Source organism: Phyllostomus hastatus, unplaced genomic scaffold (assembly GCF_019186645.2).
Source record: "Phyllostomus hastatus isolate PE091 unplaced genomic scaffold, TTU_PhHast_1.1 phas_contig_283, whole genome shotgun sequence".
In the NCBI taxonomy this organism is placed as follows: Eukaryota; Metazoa; Chordata; class Mammalia; order Chiroptera; family Phyllostomidae; genus Phyllostomus; species Phyllostomus hastatus.
Genome location: NW_025333833.1, coordinates 16661665 through 16681525, shown reverse-complemented (window position 1 = coordinate 16681525; position 19861 = coordinate 16661665). Strand labels below are relative to the sequence as shown.

The following is a 19861-nucleotide window of genomic DNA, read 5'->3' as shown; positions in this document are numbered from 1 at the left end:
CACGTAGCAACAGGAGAAAGAGAGAAACACCTCAAAACACTCTCTTCAGCAAACCCAGGACAAAAACGAAAACATAAAACCTCCAAGGAGGCTGACATCAGACAGAACCTGGGTGGGGAGCGGGGCGCAGGGAGAGGCGGGAGGCGTGCCACTGGAGCCGGAGGGCCCGGCAGGGGCAGATCTGAGAGAGCAGTGGCAGAGAGGCACTTCCTTCAGGAGAGGGGTCTGGGCTGGCACGCTGGGGCTCTCTCCCTCCAGCCTCAACTGCAGAGAAAGGACTGGGACGTCTAGAACTGGCAGCAGAAAGCCTCCTAGACCCACTTTGGAGAGGCAGAAGATTTGTGGCAACACGGAGAAACGCACCCAGGCACCACATGTGAAACAAGACTCTCTGGGGCAAAAATCTCAAAAGCTACCCTGGCTCTACCCATACCTCCTACAAATAACGGAGGAAAGTCCAATTCATTAAATTACAGGGAAGAGAAAGGTGGCTGGCACAGCACTGACTAAGAGATATAAGAAATATGGTGGAAATGAGCCGCATAATGTACCAAGTGTCAAAGAATGCTCACTAGAAAAATATTACAGTGAACATAAAAATTGTAACTATCCTTGCATGAACCTAAGAAAGTCAGTGAAGTCACCCCCATTATGATGATCACGAAGCATAAGAACTCAAGGAAGAACTGTCTAGACAACAGGAAGAGGGAACGCAAGAAGAAACAGAAGAATAAAACGGTAAGAGAAATGAAGAAGAGACGAAAAGGAGAACAAATGGAAGAGACACTAGAGAAGACATGAGACATTACAGATAAAAAAATGAAAATGAAAAGTGTTTAAAAGGCTTAAAGAAAAAACAATAGATAAAAAAGATACACAAAGGGATATCCAACAGACATGCATTTAAGGTCACCAAAACAGAAGACCAAAATAAATATCCAAAGATAAAATTAAAGAAAACTTTCCTGAAATACAAACAGACCTGAAGCAGCATATTAAAAGGGCACATGTGTGCCGGCATATCCTGCACTGGTATATCCTAGGGAAGTCACTAAATATTAGAGAGAAAGTGAAAATCCTTTGGACAGAAAGGCAAAAGATCAAATCACCTGTAAGAAGGAAAGAGTGAGCCAAGGATTTTATTACCTGCTAAGCTGTCTCTCACGTGTAGAGCAATTAAAAGAAGTTCTGAACATGTTGTAAGAATAATATTCCTAGTTTATTCCCATGATTCCGTATTGAGAAACTTACTAGAGAATGACCTTTGGCTAACCAAAGGATGACTGGGAAAAACTTCAGCAGAAGTGCTTGGGTGACCACTAAAGAATTAAGACTAAAACAGAAGGAGATTATGAAATAAAACATAAATATTACAGGTCATAACAAAATGTAAATGCAAATAACAAAAACTGGAAGAAGGGAGAAAGTAAGCAAGAAGTATAATAAAAGCTTACTGATTACCTCGATGAAACAGCTGAGAGTAGTAAATGATAGCTGTAATGCTCACAAAGCAAGTAGTAGACATATGAGCATACGTAATAGTACAGATACAAATATTGTTGTGAATAACTATGACTGACTATTGACTAAAACTGGGTGATGGAGAAGAGAAAGGGGAAGGAAGAAGAGATGATTTAAAAAGAATTTTACACCTGGCTGGTGTGGCTCAGTGGATTGAGCATTGGCCTGCGAACCAAAGGGTTGCCAGTTCTATTCCCAGTCAAGGCACATGCCTGTGTTGTGGGCCAGGTCCCCAGTAGGGGGTGTGTGAGAGACAACCACACCTTGATGTTTCTCTCCCTCTCTTTCTGTTTCCCTTCCCCCTCTCTAAAAATAAATAAGATTTTTTAAAAATAGTAATAATAATAATAATTTTACCTCTGTTCATCAAAAGACAACTAATAGTTACTATCAATTGAGAACTAAGGATATCACATAAAGTAACTAAGAAAACAAATACACAAGCCTTACTAAATATCAGAACAATAAAAAAGCAAAGAAAAACAGACTACAAAGCAAGAGACAAAATTTATATATATAAAAACAGAAAACAAAATAAAATGACAGCATTAACTCATAAAGCAAAACCTAACTCCATGATGATTATGAGACACATCTAAATCAGTCGTTTAAATAGTCGAAAGACAAAAGAATGGGCAAAGATATACCAGGCAAATGTCAACACAAAGGAAGCAGGAACTGCTCTACCCAGCTCCGTGTAAATCCAGAATCGGAGGCCTTAAGCACTACAAACACTGCTTCATGTGCTTCTGTAATAGTGCTCATGGGTATGTGTGCCTAAATAAACATATTTCCAAAAAAAGCTATCTAAAATAAATTATTCAATTACATTTAATCTGTAAAATAAAACCACCTGTCAAACCTGACGTCCCGCCAGAGTGCCGAGTTTAAAGCTTGTAGTAATACAGTCATATCTCGGCACTCATCGGCTTCAGAACTCGTCAAACCCCATATTCATTGCATTTTGATGAGAAAAAAGTTTCAGCACTTGGCGCTTGCTCGACCCTCGGCGCCCCTCTCTCACCACGAAACAGAGGTCAGCTCGCCAGTCTCACAGGAGCTTGCCAACGGTTTAGTACTTGTTGGTTTTGGCACTGGTGCTGACTGCCGAAATGAATTAATGACGAGTACCAAGGTACCAATGTATTTATTTTTAATGGTTAATTTTCCATATAAAAATCAAAACATTGTACTGAAAACTCCTCAGCTGAATTTATTTCAAGATCAGTTTTCAACCTAACATCATATAGTAACTCCTCACTCTGATGAATCTATTGTCAAGCGCTCAAAAATTAAAATTCCAGTTGAACTGTTGTTCTCTGTAAAAGTAGAGAGTTAAGAAAGCAAGATTTTTATCATGCACAGTATACTAAAAATATTTCCGTTGAAGCAATAATTTTCTTAACCTCTTGTGGAAATCCCTAACTACAACATCGCTTTTGGGTGTTAAAGAGTTATAGCTTTGGAAAGAGATTTCACGCTCCAGAAACAAAAGAACATATGGGTGATAAAAATCGAGAAAAACTCTAGGAATATTACATAAAAATCGATAATGGCTCTTTAAATACAAAAATAAACCTGTGACAACATCCACTCAGTTAATGCTTAAAGGGAAGTTTCAATTTCAACATCAATAACAGAAGGAGGGGGATAATAATAGAACCAGCCAGATAAGATTGTTCTGAGCATTAAAGAACCAAAACACTTAGAACAGTACTAGGCTTGTATTTTAATAAATGTTAGTTAATATTATCAAAAAGACATTAATTTCAAACTGACATATTGTTGAAGTCTTTTAAATTTATTATAATTATGCTACCGTTAGCCCCACAGAGAAATATTTCCCTAATGAAAAAAAAAAAGAGAAATTTAAAGCTGCTTCCTCCCTAAATTCCCTAAGCCCTCTCTGTTACCACCTACCACTGACGGGAGGTCAGGAGCCCTTCCTCTTTTACCCCACGGCACGTCTCCATGACAGCATTATACCAGGATGTATTTGGGGCTGGTGCTCTGTCTTCCCCACCAAGGCTGCGTGAACTCCTTAAAGTCAGCAATTACGTCTTGTGCATCTCAGCACCTCCAGGGCACCTGTTCCCACACATAATGGAAGCTCAATAAAGGTGCATCAAATTAACAAATGTGGTACTATAGGATATGTATTTATATGTATTTGTGTGAAAAACTTGATCCAGTTTCAGATTTATTATTTGTGCATTGCAGTGACCTTGACACAAGACCTTTCAGGAAGGCAGGCAGCAAAAGCACCTCAGCTGGGACCAAGAAAGAAAGAAGGGATCATTCAAGACATCCTTCGGCTGTGTGGGGCACTTGGTGATTGTCAGGCAACCGACGGGGCTCCAGCGTTGCACAGAAGACCAGAGCTCTGTCTGTAAAGCACTGGCAGCCCAGTGGGCACAGAGCATGTGAGGATTCTGCCCTCACCAATGAGTAAATATGTAAAGGTAGATCAAGACATCTGACTCCCAGAGTTCTACATTGCAGTGCTCTTTCCACTAGAACAATGCCTTTCAAATGCTGACAGGGCTCATGGTTAAAAAAAAAATTAACTCAGTAGCACTACCTAGTACAGACACTCACATTTCTGATCTTTTCTATTTAATTCTATTGCATTTCATTTCTCTAAAATGTTCGGCTTGACACACTACATTGGTTTATGACTCAGCCAAAGGTGGAAAAATACTGCTCAAGAAGATATATTTTTTAAAAAATGTCCTCTAGAATTTCAAGGTCAGCTATAATTCCTAATTTTTTATTTCTCACACAAGTGCATTTGTATCCCAGTACAAAAACACTATCAAACAATCAACCCACAAAAACCAACATAAAGCCATGACAGCTGTCACCTGGGGAGTGGGAGGAAGCTAAGTCTCATCTCCATCAGCTTTCCCTAGAAGCACTCAAGTAAATGCCCGCTCTGAGGGAAACGGCGTTTGCTAAGCAAAAACAGCTTGGTGGCAAGTGACCCGACATCCCAGCTCCCCTTCCATTAGACTGTGGTGCAAAAGAGTCCCATACAAATTCTGGTGCTTCTATTCACAATGAATTTTTTTTTTAATGATTCTGTGTAAGAAGCTTGAATTATTGGATTGGCCAAAAAGTATGTTTAGTTTTTTTTTCCATAAAATAAGACACATTTTTCATTTTCACCAATAACTTTATTGATTTGGATATTTTGAGTATGTCAGCTGTCTCCCACGAGGGAAAACATTGATTATTCTTAATTTATGTCTCGATTTGATCACTATCAACTTCAACTGGTCTACCTGACCATGGAGCATTGTCCAGAGAGACATCTCTAGCACAAAACCGCAAACCACTTTTGACACATTCGATCAGTCACAGCACCTTCTCTATACTGCACAAATCTTTTTTTGTGTTTTAGTTGCATTTTTACCTTTCTTGAAATAATAAAGCATAATATGCTGAAAATGTTGCGTATTTTCTTCCTTCACTATTAAAATGGCTACATGAAAATTCACCAATTTTGAAAAGTTTTTTTAAATGCATACTGATATGATCGCTGTCAGAATACAACCTAACAAAATTGTTTTGACTGAATGAAGTTAAAAACAACTAACTAAGCGCTACTAGAGGTATCTTAAGAAAAAAACAAACTTTTTTGCTGTGTTTGGATGGGGAACAATGAATTTATTAAATAAGTGAATGAGAATCAAAATAAACTACTTTAAATAAACACATTTTAGTGTTTTAAAATCTGTCTCTGAAATTTGCCAATCTTCACTTGAGGGGGGCAGTATATTGAGCCACAGATCTGAATGAAGCACGTACGAGCGGAACATCCATTAAGCCAGTATCTCTTTCGGTGTGCCCGTGAGATATCAGAACAAAGGCAGCACACACGTTTTCCTCAACATGAGATGTTTCTACAGCGCTTCCCACTGAAGGAAACGTGGTACCAACAGCATCACTACTTACTCTCAAGCTAGAGATGAACAAACCCCAGTGTCCTCAGAGTTCTTTTCAGAACCGTGTTCCCCTAACAAGATGTAAAGGCAGAAATCTGCAGAAAGACCAGAAGATCCCTTCCCATCGTCTATGCCCACAGGCAGCACCCCAGCCCTGAGAATGCAAATTAAGGACAAAAGTGTTCATTCAAGTTCTCGGACTTATACTAGCCTCACCATTCCCCATCCAAGAAGTGTGTCTGAGTTTAAAGGACTCATTTTTGTGACATTTGTCTCAAATTAAAAGATGGTCTTATAAATTTTGAATAAACCTTCCTGTCTTTTCTAAAAAGAAACCTGTTTAAAACTATGTTTGGAAAAACATTCTTTCTATAAAGATAAAATGCATTTTTCCTAGGAAAAAAGAGAAAGCCACTAGCCGCCTGGTACGAAGCACTTGAATGTGGTTGGTGTGACTGAGCAACTGAACTTTAAATTCCATTTCGCTTTAGTTAATTTCAGTAGCCACAGAGGCTAGAAGCCCCCATATGGGGGGCGGTGGGGCACTGCAGGATAGGGAATCAACGCAGTCCTCAGCAGCAGAGCTGTGTCATTGACTTGTCTTAGACTGAAGGCCACCTTTTGAAAAAATGATCTCCTAAGCCAATATTCACTTCTCAGCTTCCTAATTAATAATTCATTCATTCATACTTAAGTTTTCCTCGGAAGTGGTTTTTCAACAAAGTTTGGCCATTTTCATTCTAAAACATGAACGGACTAGACCTGCTGAGCAGAATTCCTTTGGCAACGTTCCGTTTTCCATCTGTGAAACTTAAGCATGGGGAAAGAAGAAAAAAACCCCAAGCTCATCCCCCTCTTGATACAAAGGGAAGAAATGAAACATATAAATTCATACAAAGGCTAATATAACCTCCCAGACCAGCAATTTTCAACTGGCGTGCTGCAAGAATTTTTAAAACATGCAACACCTGACTCTTTAGTCAGGGACACCGACCTCTTTTCCCTTCCACAGTCAAATAAAAAAATGACAGCAGCCAGCACAACAAGACCTATCCAGTGTGAACAAATCAAAATTATACTTCTTTTTTGTTAGATCGACAAGAAATATAATATACTTTTTTTGGTCTGCTGTAGAATTTTGGTAATTAGCTGATGTGCCATGAGATGGAAAGGGTTCAAAATCACTGTCCGGGATGCTTTTATGGGTACATCTGCTCATCCACCCCCATTTATGTTTGCTTCTTTAGACCCAGGGGCCGCTTTCAACAAAAGTCATTCTTACATTTGCCTGACCTCTTAACATGATCAAACCATGACCAGACCCTATAAAAGCATTCTACCTGTAGAAAAACCATTTAAAATGAACACATTCAAATATTCTACTCTTAAATGAGACAAACTGATCAAATGGTCAAAATGCAGTAGCCTAAAGAGAGAAGATGGTTCCGAGAGACTAAAATATGTAGATTATGTCAAGACCACTTTCCAAGCAGGTGGCAAAAGAAACTGCAATTCTCTAGTCAGCAGGGAAGAGACACCCCAAGAAAATATGCTTAAAAATACACTGCAGCCACGCTGCGGTCATAGGACAACTAACTTGAACTTCAAGCAGCACTTGCAATTGCACTCCTTACAATCCCAAGGTCAATGCCAAATTAATTTTGTCAGCCTCTCATCATGCTGACACTTATGTACAAATATACCACACACACAAGCACACAGATTTCAGTAATTTCATTGTGTTTAAGTAGAATAAACTTCTAGAACTTATTTCTAAAAACACCATCAGCTCATTTAACACAAGCAACTTAAGTATACCACACAAAGAATAAAACCACTAACTAGCACCACGTAGGATATTGGGGAAGCTCAAACTATGCAGAGCAAAGTAATTCTAATCCAGCAATGCAATTCAGGTAAGTATCCAACACCATAGATGAGAACTTCATTTTTTCTCTATCACTGCTACCACGTGGTCCTATAGAAGGACTAGAAGCTCCCCCTACACATCCAAAAAGCTTCAGGGATCTGAACAAGATGCATGACAAGGAAACAAAGCATATACTACCCAGGGCTTCAGATCTTCCAAAAACAACAAATGGCATTGCCAGAAGGAGAAAAGGCTTCATCCTGGGCAACTGAGAGCACTCTGACCTAGCTAGACACTGTCAGACTCCAAAAAAGCTGGGTGCTGTCAGTCCTTTTCTTATGTGTGTGGATGAAATCTGTAGGTGCAGCCTGGGCAGGAAAGAGGCAGACAGAGAATCTGAAGTGGGGAACTGCTGTGCTGTTCGACCCTGCGAGTACCCTCCTCTACCGTCTCCACTGAGTGCAGCATCTACTGCGTGATCTGTAAGGAGACTATCCATTATAAAATTCTAGGATAAAAGTCTCAATGTCTAAGATCAGTGCTAGAAACCTCAATGCCTTTTTAATCATCCTAACTCTTAGAGGAAAAGAAGTCAAATGCAATACACAATCCAGAATTTTCACAGCAGGGGCACAAGTTCTCAAAGGTTTCAAAACAAAAAATAAACACTATTTCTCATCTCGTTCTCTAAAAGTCCACTTTAGAACAGCAATGCCCCTGCTTCCCAAAATGCAGTTTAAAGGCAGAAATAAAAATGTACTTAAAGACACTCAGCAGATAAATTAGTTTACCACAGATTAAACTTAAATTTTATTTAATATTCAAATATAAATTTATGAGATCAAACAGATTCTAGTAGGCAAGAGAAATGTACATGAACAGAAAAAAAACTTATTTTTTGTCTGGCTTAAAATGTTAACAGTACAATAACACATTAAATGAAAAAACATAATTAACTATCTTGGTAGAAATATGGTTCAGTCCTTTTTCTAAATTCCCAGTGTTTGTGAGCTATCTTACCTCTTCATTTTATAAGCCCTCAGGTTCTATATAATCCACTCCTATTTCTCTAAAACAGCTTTAAAAGACTAGTTTGACTAAATGTCAATCACATAAATATTATTGAAGAAATTTATCAATACATAATTATGACATTATATATCTGAAAATATCCTTGTTCATTGGGATTCTAAAGAAAAAAACTCAATAAAATTGTTTTATTTTTCTTTTTTCAATAGTCAAAGCATAAAAGCATCGCCATCCCAAAGTGTACTATATATTTAATCATGGCTCCTGAATTAAGCATAACATTATATGTTTCTTTATATACATTAAACTCTTACCTGTATATCCAGCATACCATCCCCAAGAAGCCACCATGCCTAAAAGCCATTTATATATGATTCCTTCAATGTACCAGAAGCACTTATTGTCCAGCAATCGAAGGGGCTGTAGTATAATCACATAGCAGACGTAGGATGGAATCGCAACCAGGTTGTTGGCAACCATGAAGGCAAACCTCATCAGGGCTTTCACGAAGATCCAGCCCAGCCACGGAGCTTCTTCCAAAGTCACAGCCATTCTCACACTGGAGTCCGTCCTGCCTTTCTGAGGTGAAAGGAAAATGCATTTACAAAGGAAAATGGCTTAAACACATCTAAATAGTCACCAACATAGAAATTATTTCCAGCACAAAAAATAAAAGAATATCAAGGGTCTGAGCCTTCCCGGTGTAGTACCTCGGCGATCTCTCCGGGAAATTCCAGAGGGGGACAGAGAGCGAGGGAGGAGGAGCCGCACAAGGTCAAGGGAGCTGTTCACAGAGGCACAGGGTATGTCATAATATATTTAGCAAATGATAATGCTTTTCCCACTAACTAATCGGCGGCCGTCCCTGCACCAAGTCCCACTGCAGTCTGCCGTTGGACTTTAGGGAAGACAAATAGACCCACTTCCTTCAGACACCCTCAGTATCTCCAAACTAAGGACACGAGTGGCAAGAAGACTGAACCGTCTCGATCAGTTTTCCCAGATTCCAGGAACCTGGTACCCTATGCAACACCATTCCTGCACACTGATTCATTCCTGCCAAAGGTCTCTCGCATAGCAAAAAGAATTCGCTAAAAAATGTTTATTTGCGGCAAAGGGGGTTTTTGTTTCCTTTTTTTTTTTTTTAAGAATAAAAGGAGAGGGCCCTAGAAAAGGGCACAAGGTGAAAAGGAGAAAGTGTGTGTGTGTGTGTTTTGGGGGGGGGGCTGTAATAAGGAGAAAAGGAGGAAGGACAAGGATAGGGGGAGGGGAGAAAAAGCCAGAAGGAGGCAAAGGAGAGGGGGCCAGGGATGGACGGAATGAAGTCTCCGACCAGAAGGCCGGGGAGCGGGGGTGAAAGAAGGGGGGACGCCGAGGCGACGACTGCGCTCAGCAGGCGGGTGGAGCCCGCAGCTGTCTCCGCGGGTGAGGACGGGGTCCGGGTGGCGGTCACGGCGCGCGCCGGGCTCACCTCGGCGGGCTCGGACGGCGAGAGGTGGAGCGCGGGGGCGAGCGGGACCGGGGACCGGCGGCCCCGGGCGCGCGAAGGTGGCGGCGGGTGTCCCCGGCCGAGGGGTCGCGGTCATGGACGCGGCGGCGGCCGAGGCGCGGCGCGAGCGGGAGCCTTAGTGCCCTCGCGGCTGCCTGCGGACAGAGGGACGGCGAGGACTCAGAGGCCAGACCTGTCACCGGGGCGGGTCCCGGGGAGGCGGGCGGACGCCCCACGCTCCCCCCTCCTCCTCCAGGCCTACCGCGCCCTGGTCCCCTATGCCCCCGCCGCCACCTCCGCCCGGCCGCAGGACGAAGACACCCCTCGCCCGCCTCTAGGTGCTCCCCCAGGCGCGGCGCGGCCGCAGCCCCCGGGCCTGCGCCCGCCGAGCCGGGAATTACCTAGGGCTGGCCGGGCCCCGGCCCGCGCTACGGGAGCCGGAGGAGCCGGAAGAATGCATGGCCGGCGGCGCGGCCGGCGGAAGGAGGCAGCGGCGGGACCCGGCCCCGCTCCGGCTGCGGCGCGGCCCGCGCCCGTCCCCGGCGGCGCGGACACTCTGCCCCACGGGCCGGCCGCGTTCCTCGGGCTGGCGGGGAGGGGCGGCGACGAGGAAGCGGCGGGAGTCGGGACTGCAGCGGAGCCACCCCCAGAGCGCCCTCTAATGAAGGCGCGCCCGCCGCCGCCCGGGCCGCGCGTCTCGCCGCCACCCGCGGACCCCACTGGCGCGCGGGTCAAGGCCCTCGGGTCAGCGTGGTCCCCCAGGCCGGGACCTCGCTGAGGTCTGTAGGGAGGGAAGAGGCCGCTCGTAAAAGTCTAGAAAGGAGCACCAATCCTTACACCACACGAGGAGCGCTTTGGTCCAAATCGAGAGCCCCTCTTCTGCCAAAACAGCCGTTTTTCATTGTTAAGGCTCTCTCTTCTGACAAGCCTATCACTGCCCAAATTGGGAAGCTGTTTCCTTGAAGACTGAGTACGTCCTCTTTTCTTTGCTAATGAAACTCAGTGGCTCTCAAGGCTTTTCTTCTGAACCTCGCCAGAGTGTAAGGTCTAGCCTAGAGTCACTCTGGAGTTTAAAGTCAATTCACTTTAAGTGTCAGAATTCTTGTTTTTGGAAAGCACCTGAAACATTGACAACTGCAATTCCTCTTCCATCTTCCCATCCCCACTCCCTCAAAAAAGTAAAGGAATCCAGTGGGAATGAGTGGTTTACACAGAGACACTAAAATTAGTTAGCCAAGGAGGGAAACGCACTCGCAGTGCCTGTCATTGAGCAAGTGAACAAAAAATGGTGGCCACAGGTTTCTGGACCGGCGTAGTCTCTCCTGGGGCACTAGCTGCTTCCTATTTCAAGGATTGAGCACCAGAAGGAACATAAAGAAATAGCTTAAGGACCTGCCCACCTGCACATTCTCAAATGACCTGTCTACATTTAAGTTTAAAAAATAAATGTATAGGCCCTGGCCGGGTAGCTCAGTGGGTGGGATCGTGGCCCCATAAGCCAAAGTTGGGGTCAGGGCACATACAAGAATCAACCAATGAGTGCATAAATACACGAAACAACAAATCCATGTTTCTCTCTCCCCAGCCCTCTCTAAAATCAATAAATAAAAATTTAAAATAAACTAATAAAAGCTTGTTACAACCTTTAATCGCATTTGTAAATGGAGATGGGGGCAGTCTTTACATATTTCTAGTGAACTGCCATCTTTAAATCAGAATGTCACCTATTCTGCCCACTGTGAAAATGTTTGTCACTGCGTTTGCTTTGAACTCTTTCTCTCTCTCTCTCTGTAGCTCCAGTTTCTCTTTGGTTCACAGATTAGGGGAAGAAAATTCACCTTATGCTATATGAAAGAACACTTTCTGCTCCCATTCCCTTTGATAATGAAGAAATCCATGAAAGCACAGTGCCTGGCTGAAATAATTTAGTAGATTTCTTTCCATGAAGTATTTGTTTTTATCTATATATGTTATTTCTCTAATTTCACTAATATTGTATTTTAACTATACAGGGCTTAAAAAGGCACCAGGGCCTGTCAGAGAACTTTCCATATAAGTTCAACTGATGTATAGCAAAAGTTAGACATGATCTTTTTTAAACATATATATATATATATATATATATATATATATATATATATATATATATGTATGTATGTATATGTATATATAGAAGAGAGAAAGAAGGAGAGAGGGAGAGAAACATCAATGTGTGGTTGACCCTCATGTGCCCCCAACTGGGGATCTGTCCCACAACCCAGGTATATGCTCTGACTGGGAATCGAACCAGTGACCTTTTGGTTTACAGGCCTGTACTCAATCCACTGAGCTATACCAGCCAGGGCAGATATACCTTTTCTATTCTCTGTATTCCCTCTGAGAATTTAGGTGCCGAGGTGATAGCATCTTTAAATCTCATGAGATAAATAATGTGTATGCTGTAGATTTCTGTTCACAATGCATCATTATAGTTTGAATAAGATAGGTGAGGCACATATTTCTTCCAAAAATAAAGAGTAAATTCCCCTAAGATTCCATTTGGTCCATCCCACTCAGCATGATAAACATTGGCTGACACCTGGAGAGATATAACCTGCAATGGGGTGTATACCTGGTTCCTGGACCACAGAGCATCTGCCGGAACACCAGATACACCAGCACTTGCTGAGATGTGACGAGTACCAGCCAGCTAGGTCCAGAAAAGAGCCAGAGATTGGGTAGGACCTTGCACAGCGGGTCTCACACTTTAGTGTGCAAAAAACATCACTTGGGGTGTTTATTGAAAAGATAGATTGTTGAGCCTCATTCCAGAAAATTTTAATACTCTAGGTCCAGAGGAGCCTGGGAACCTACTTTTTTTTTAAGATTTTATTTATTTATTTTTAGAGAGGAAAGGGAAGGAGAAAGAGAGAGAGAGAGAGAAACATCAATGTGGGGTTGCTGGGGGTCATGGCCTACAACCTAGACATGCACCCTGACTGGGAATCGAACCTGCGACACTTTGGTTTGCAGCCCACGCTCAATCCACTGAGCTACGCCAGCCAGGGCAGGAACCTACTTTTAAAAAACATCATAAGTGTTTCTGATGAAGGCAGTATGCAGACCCTGCTTTAAAAAACCCCCGACAAGAAGGTATCCTGAGATAAACACATCCTTTTCTAGACCCTTCATAATTTTTAATCCTTTGTTCATATCTGTTTTTATCTATATCAGTTTGCTGGGGCTGCCATAACAAAGTACCATGGACTAGGTAACTTAAACAATGCAAATTTATTTTCTCACAGTTCTGAAGGCTGGAAGCCTAAGATCAAGGTATTGGCAGGGTGGTCTCTACTGAGGTCTCTCTCCTTGGCTTGTAGCTGGTCTCCCTGACCGTTTACATGGTCATCTGTGTGTGTGCATGTGTCTGGTGTCTGTCTGTCTGTGTTCTAAACTCTTCTTACAAGAACACCACTCGCGCTGGATTAGGGCCTGCCCTAATGAGCCCACATTACTTAATTACCCTTTTAAAGGACCTATTTCCAAACACAGTCACGTTATGAGCTGCCGAGGGTCAGGGCTTCAATATAGGAATTTTGGGGGCATAAAATTCACCCACAATGTCCTCCTTCCATTTTTTATCCTGCAGAATTTGCTATTGAAGTAGGTTCTGATGGAAGGGACATGGGGGCCCTACTGTTGAGTATTTCAGCTGTTCTCTTGACTGGTTCCAACCTCATTAGACTTTTCTCGAAGCTAAGCAAGCAGAGCAATACACTGTGTTCCAAGTGTAGATATGCCTTTTCTTTCCCCGAGGTGAATGAGGGGCTTATCTTTCTCACTTCCTTGACCAGTGGGGCACATTCAGTTTCAAGATAATTCAGTGCATACAATGGGTAAGAAACTACACTTGGGCTGACGTCTTCAGGGCTGAAATTTCTTCTGTTTCAGAGTTCACTTTATTTATTTATTTATCCCTCACCCAGGGATATGTTTATATATTTTAGAGAGAGAGGAAGGGAGAAAGAGAAACATCGATGTGAGAGAGAAACATTGATCTGTTGCCTCCTGTATGTGCTCCAGCCAGGGATCGAACCTGCAACCTGGGTACATGCCCTGACTAGAGAGCAAACCCTCAGCCTTTTGGTGTACGGGACGATGCTCCAACCAACTGAACCACCACCCAGCCAGAGACAGGTTTCATTTTATAAAAATATTTTGTATTCTTTCACCTTATATATAGTACTTTCCTCCTGCCTATCCTTTTTTTTTTTTTGCCCTCAGCCCACTTAAGCAGCCTCCTGGGATTTTTCTATAGCTCATCTCCACAGCACGGCAGGCAGACAGATGTATGAAGGCTCTGAATGACTGTGACAGGAAGATGGGGAAAGCCCATTCTTCAGGGGAGACAGATTCAGAAGGCAAGGACTTTTCTTTAATGACTAATGAGCTTCTAGTTCTCTATCTTGCTACCTTAGAGCCTTGTTTATCAAAACCCCGACATGAATTAAGTCAAGAAATTCAGAGCCTTCCTATAAACCCCAACAGAGGAGAAGGAAAATAGGCCCCACCCTATACCACAGGCGTTACAGTTTCAGTTTCAAAAGCCCACATTGGAACCACAAGAGGATGGTCCTTCGTAAAAGAAATAGGACTTCTCACATTTCCTGGAGTCTCCAGACATTTTAAAACAATCGAACCACAATACCTTAGAAGGTTTAATTCCACCTACCTGGTCCACATACACACAAATTAGGTTATAACCAGGGAGGGGCTCCCTTGGGCAGAAAACCCCCCCGGGGCCCTCTCTTTTTCCTCGTGGCAATTATAAAAACATTTCACCTGCCTGTGCCGGCTGCTGCACTAAAGCTCCAATGAACAGTTTCCTCTCCAGGGGAAACCCCATCAGCAGTGTGGTGGATGTGCAATGACTTGGCACAGGCGTCCACAGCGCTAGAAACAGTTGCAGCTCAGAAGTTAGCACCCCGAGAGAGTCATGCTTTCCGCCTGCCGTCAGCTTTAACTTCAAACGGAAAGGGAAGCATATATGTAAATATATAAAAATATTTTTTTCTTCTATGCTGGTATCACTAATCATTTTATATAAATGCATTGGGGCCTATAACCTTAACAGTTTTTAGACAAGTTGGGTCAAACCATTATGGCTGGAGCGCAGTTTTATTTAAGTCATTTCAGCAACTTTTAGTGAACATGGACGGCCCTGAGCAATATTAACGAAACAGTTCTCTCTTCTCTGGGCTGCCCTCCTCTTCAATTAATTTCCCTTTTCCCCTCTTAATGCCAAAATGATCCCTAGCTCCCAAAGGGAAGACCCCCACTCTCCCAAGAGACAGCACTCTGAGCTAGAACCTTCTTTGTCACCTATTCAATGTTGCATTTCCTTAGCTCAGCCCTGTTCTCCCTACCCACTGTGGTAGATTAATTCATGCTGAGATGCATATGGCGGAAAAAAAGTGTTCCCTCTCCCTAAAGTATGAACATTTTATAAAGAACCTCCTAGTGGTAGGTTCTCAGGTGCCATAGTGCATGAGCATTCTTGTAAGATATTTTATAGAAGGCTATTCCAGCAAGTTTCTCCACTGGCAGAACCTCCAAAGTCCTGTAGCACACCTATGGATAAGAAAAATTCACACTTAAGATTGCATTTTCCTAGCATAAGAACTGAAATAATCACAGTATTGCTGGTTATATTAATACTAATAGCTGACTTTCAACTTCTAGACCCTCTCTCTTGTTGCTTTATGTGCATAAACTCATTCAGCCGTCACAAAGACCTCACGGAGACCGTGTTGTTACCAGTATTTCACAGATGGAGAGATTAAACAACCTGCCTTAGGTTACCCAGCTACAAGTGGCAGGTGGGGGACCCAATTCCCAGTTCTGAGGCTCCAGAGCCCAGGTTACAGACCACACACAGTGCCTCCCCAGGAGAGACTGATAGAAAAGCTCTTCTCCACTGTGAGAGAGTGGAAATTTCAGAGGATGCTGCTCTTTTCCATTCTCACCTCTTTTCACTCCTTCCTGGCCCCTCCCGAGCCCCATGCGCCTCCCCCCTCAGCCATTTTACTAATCGCACTAATGTACTCACCTTCTTGACAGAATGCACTGAGCTATTTCACACATACAAGCTCATGCTTTTTTTTTTTGTTATGCTTTTCCCTCCGCTGTATCTATTTGATCATATCCATCCCTCATCCAGGTAAGATATCAAAGGATCCCCACTCCTATCCCCACTTTAGAATTCACTGGTCTCCCCTCCATACATACGCGTCTGTCACAGGGCTTACTGCATGGGAACAAGCCCAGATGCTTCATATTCCCGGTTGCTGCCGAGATTAGGGGTCCCACATCACCTGTCTGTTCATATTTGTTTCCCACCACAAATAAGGCACGAAGCTAGACACTTCTGGTGCCTTATTTGTGGTAGGAAACAAATTTTAAATTCAATGTTTAACTCATTTGGACTAAATGATTTCTTTCCATTTCTTTTAAGTTGACAGTAGGGTACCTGGCATGGCGACATTATCATCTTCCAATCCGTACCCAGAAGAAATAATGTTGCTAATACTGTATTTTAAAATACTGTATTTCAATCTTTTAAAAATGATTGTTTCAGTAGTACTCAATGGCTAGAAGTACCTCAATTGGAATTACTAAGTGCACGAAAAAACTGTAACACCTTTTATTATTAAAATACTTTCCTTCCTCCCTTCTCAAGCTATCACCTAACTCCCGATCCATCCTAGATAATGTGGTTATTGTACAGTGTTTTTCTTAAGGCACCGTTTTGGACACTTCATTGTTCTATTCCAGTTTCGACATTGGTTTTCCATGCCCTGACTAATCAGGCTTGAACGGCCTCTATTTGATTTAATTCCTTCAGTCAGGGCCTTCAGCACGGGGTACCTCACTCATTAGTCTAGTTTTTCAACCAACGGGCCATGTACTCTGAGGTGTCTCAGTGAGGTGCCTGTGGCAGATCCTCGTGGCTCTAGGGCCGCAAACTGGTTGCTTCCATGTACCCCCCAGTTATTACCATTTTCAACAAGTGCCATGAAGTTAAAGGTTGGGAAACATTGTCAAATTCTATTTCAGTTCTCGCTGACTTCCCAGTTGGCCTTCTCTACTTCTTTTTAAATGAGCAGGGTCCGTAGCTTCGCGTAGGCTGTTTCCCTTACCTAGCATGCCACCCTTCTTTCTCTGTTGCCTGTCTCTCAACAGCTGGGGGAAGCCAGCCCACTTCTGCAGAACTCCGCGTCCCTCCTCTGAGTCATGACTGCATTCACAGGGAACACTGCACTCTCAAATGAAGGTCGGACTTCATTCTTTCACAGATTCCTTCTGCGCGCTTGCCGCAGTGAGTAGCCACAATTAACTGCCCAATGAGAAAGGTGCATCTCAAGGGGATCTCAGCATATAAACTACAGATTTGAGAAGTCCCAGGTGCAGGGTTCCATGGTACGCCACTCAGAATGCATACAAGTTCCAGCTCCTCCGTCTCACTTCTTTGCCTGCTGGTCCTTCAGGAGCTTGATCCTTTCCGTTTTCCCATCCTTCCAAGCTCACCTGCCAGTTTAAAGCCAGATCCACTTCCCTCAGCCTCTCTATAGCCCCTTGGAAAACCTAGGTCTTTTAGGTTCCTAGGTTCCCCTTAGTTTCTGGACAAAACGACTGCCCTCAGTTGTCTGAATTCCAGCTGGGCAATTTCCTTGGACTCTGTCCATAGAATTTCCCAGCACTGACTTCTTCCTGGAAATGGTACCCTGACGCGCAGCTACTTTGAATTAGCTGCTTCTCCCTTTCCTCTGCCCTCACCTCCATCCCAAGGAAACCCCATTGAATTTCGTAACTCAAGCTTTCTTGCACACCTCTGAGTTCTGCCATTGACAACAAGCTCCCGACTTATTGTGGAGCCTTTTATCTCATATGGGTCCTATATTTCTGGCTTTCCCCACAAATATAAAAAAAAAAAACCAACACTGGAGGATCTTTGCTCTGGTGTTGGGGTGTGAATTTAATGATGTTTGATAAGGGAGAAGAATTCCCCCGTAAGAACAGAACACAGGATAATTCCACTTACGAACAAAGAAAATAAGGTGTGAAGAAGTTATGTGGCTTGTTTGTCATAGGTTGTGTCAGAAATGGAGACAATGTGGCCTTATGGTGACCAATTCCCCCTGGTTTACCCAAGACTTCCATCATTTTAGCACTCAAAGCTCCACGTCCCAGGAAACTCCTCATCCTGGCAAATGGTTAGTGACCCCATATGGGTCCCCGTGCAGTCCCTTAGCCAGGTTACAGAAGTCTAGCTTCTCTGCCCACCATACCTTTTCTCTGCTACCCCTGCTCCCTGATCACCTGACACATCAGAGTTAAGGAGCCATTCAGGGCAGATAGTATGTTTAATGTCTCTTCTAAAGCATATGACTTGTCCTCACCTGGGTTAAATTTCTCTCACTTATCCAAGCCGTCTGCAGTGCTGTGTGGCTCTTTTCGTGGCCCTCATCAGCTTAAATCATAAGAGGTTTGAGTAGAAATTTTCACTCTGCTCCTATTTCAACTGTCTTTGAGGTTAATATTGGGGACTGAGCCTGGTGCCTAAGACTCTGTTGTAATGAAAATCTTGCCACCTTGCATCTCTCCTATACCTTGTAGTCAACAAAAGCACTCTCTCTCTCTCTCTCTCTCTCTCTCTCCCCCCCACCCACTCACACACACACACACACACACACACACACACACACACACACACCTTGTTGGACGCTAACAGTAACCCCCTGAGGTAGGCAGGTACTTATTGGTTGAAAAAAGTAAGAAGAGTGAAGTATTTCTTTACAAGTGGTTTTCTCTTAAAATGTCTTCAAGAAACATTTTATAAAATATACTTCCAAATTCTTTGTTTCTGTTAAACTTTGGCTTCAAAGCACAAACTGAGGTGGAGATCCACATTATTGGGACTCAGCTTTGGCGACCACAGTGTTGAAAACCCCCAGGGGAGCGCTGGGCAGTGGATCCTGGACCAGCTCCCGCTTCCCAACACGGCCACGGGTGGGCCCTGGAGTGAGGACCCCAATCGCTGGCAGGCCCGCCTCTCGACCCTTCCTCACCCAGAATATTATTTCTATGAGGAAATTCAAACAAACATTCTCTTAAAATATAGCTTGATTGTAAACTGGGAACTTTCATTAAAGAACACCTCACCCCTTGGTTTCCTATTGTACGATCTTCTAGACACAAACTTCTAAGTATTGTGAATCGAGCAAAACTGTGGACAAAAGGGTAATGCTAACATGCTGCCTCTTAAAGTATGGGATTTTTAAAGTTTGGAGTCATGCAAGTTATACTAATCACATAGTTTAAGTTCTGCCCTTGGCAGTATAGGTCAGTCGGTTGGAGTGATGTCCTGCAAACTGAAATGTTATGGGTTCGATTCCTACCAGGCTGCCGGTTCAGTCCCCAGTTGGGGGCGGGTGGGTGAAACAGTGACAACCAATCTTTGTTTCTCTCTCCCCCTACCTTTTCCTCTCTCTAAAATCAATAAGCATGTCCTTGGATGAGTAATGTATATAGTTTAAGTTCTTATATGAAAGTTTGGTAAAGTTTCAGTGACTCCCTGTTACATTGACTTGAATGACATTCTTCCAAAAGTTTCATGGTTCCTCTATTTCATTTTTTCTTAACATGCCTAATCATAAGAAGAATCTTGGGTTCTTTTTAACTTCAGACTTTAGTATATATAAAAATCTCCTGGAGAGCTTTTTAAAATGCGTATTCCTGGGCCCCATCATGGAGATCCTGATTCAGTGGGTCTGGGGTGGGGCCCAGGGATCCTCACTGTTAAAAAGTGCCCTCAGGTGACCTGAGGCAGATGCTGTGAAGATCTCTACAGCCTTGCTGTTTAACGTGTGGTCTGCCAACATCACGTCACCTGTGATGGGTTAGAAGTGCAGATGCTCAGGCTCCATTCCATACCTCCTAAAGTGCAGTGTCTGCATTTTAATAAGA

The 19861-nt window shown here is 43.2% G+C and overlaps 1 protein-coding gene across 5 annotated transcripts in view; it reads right to left on the bottom strand.

Annotated features, from left to right (window-relative positions):
* The window catches only part of LPGAT1 (lysophosphatidylglycerol acyltransferase 1), a 100988-nt gene that overhangs the window by 59037 nt on the left and 22090 nt on the right, over positions 1-19861 (bottom strand). Inside the window, exons 1-3 of one of the 5 annotated variants that reach the window (XM_045838395.1) lie at positions 10258-10483; positions 9839-10011; positions 8682-8942 (exon numbers count right to left, since the gene is read on the bottom strand). In XM_045838395.1, the coding sequence (XP_045694351.1) occupies positions 8682-8942; positions 9839-9953 (376 nt within the window). In that variant the 5' untranslated portion in view covers positions 9954-10011; positions 10258-10483. Of the gene's footprint in view, positions 1-8681; positions 8947-9838; positions 10012-10257; positions 10484-10693; positions 10806-19861 lie in introns of those variants that run through there. The other 4 variants (XM_045838400.1, XM_045838396.1, XM_045838397.1 and 1 more) reach the window with 4 other exon arrangements.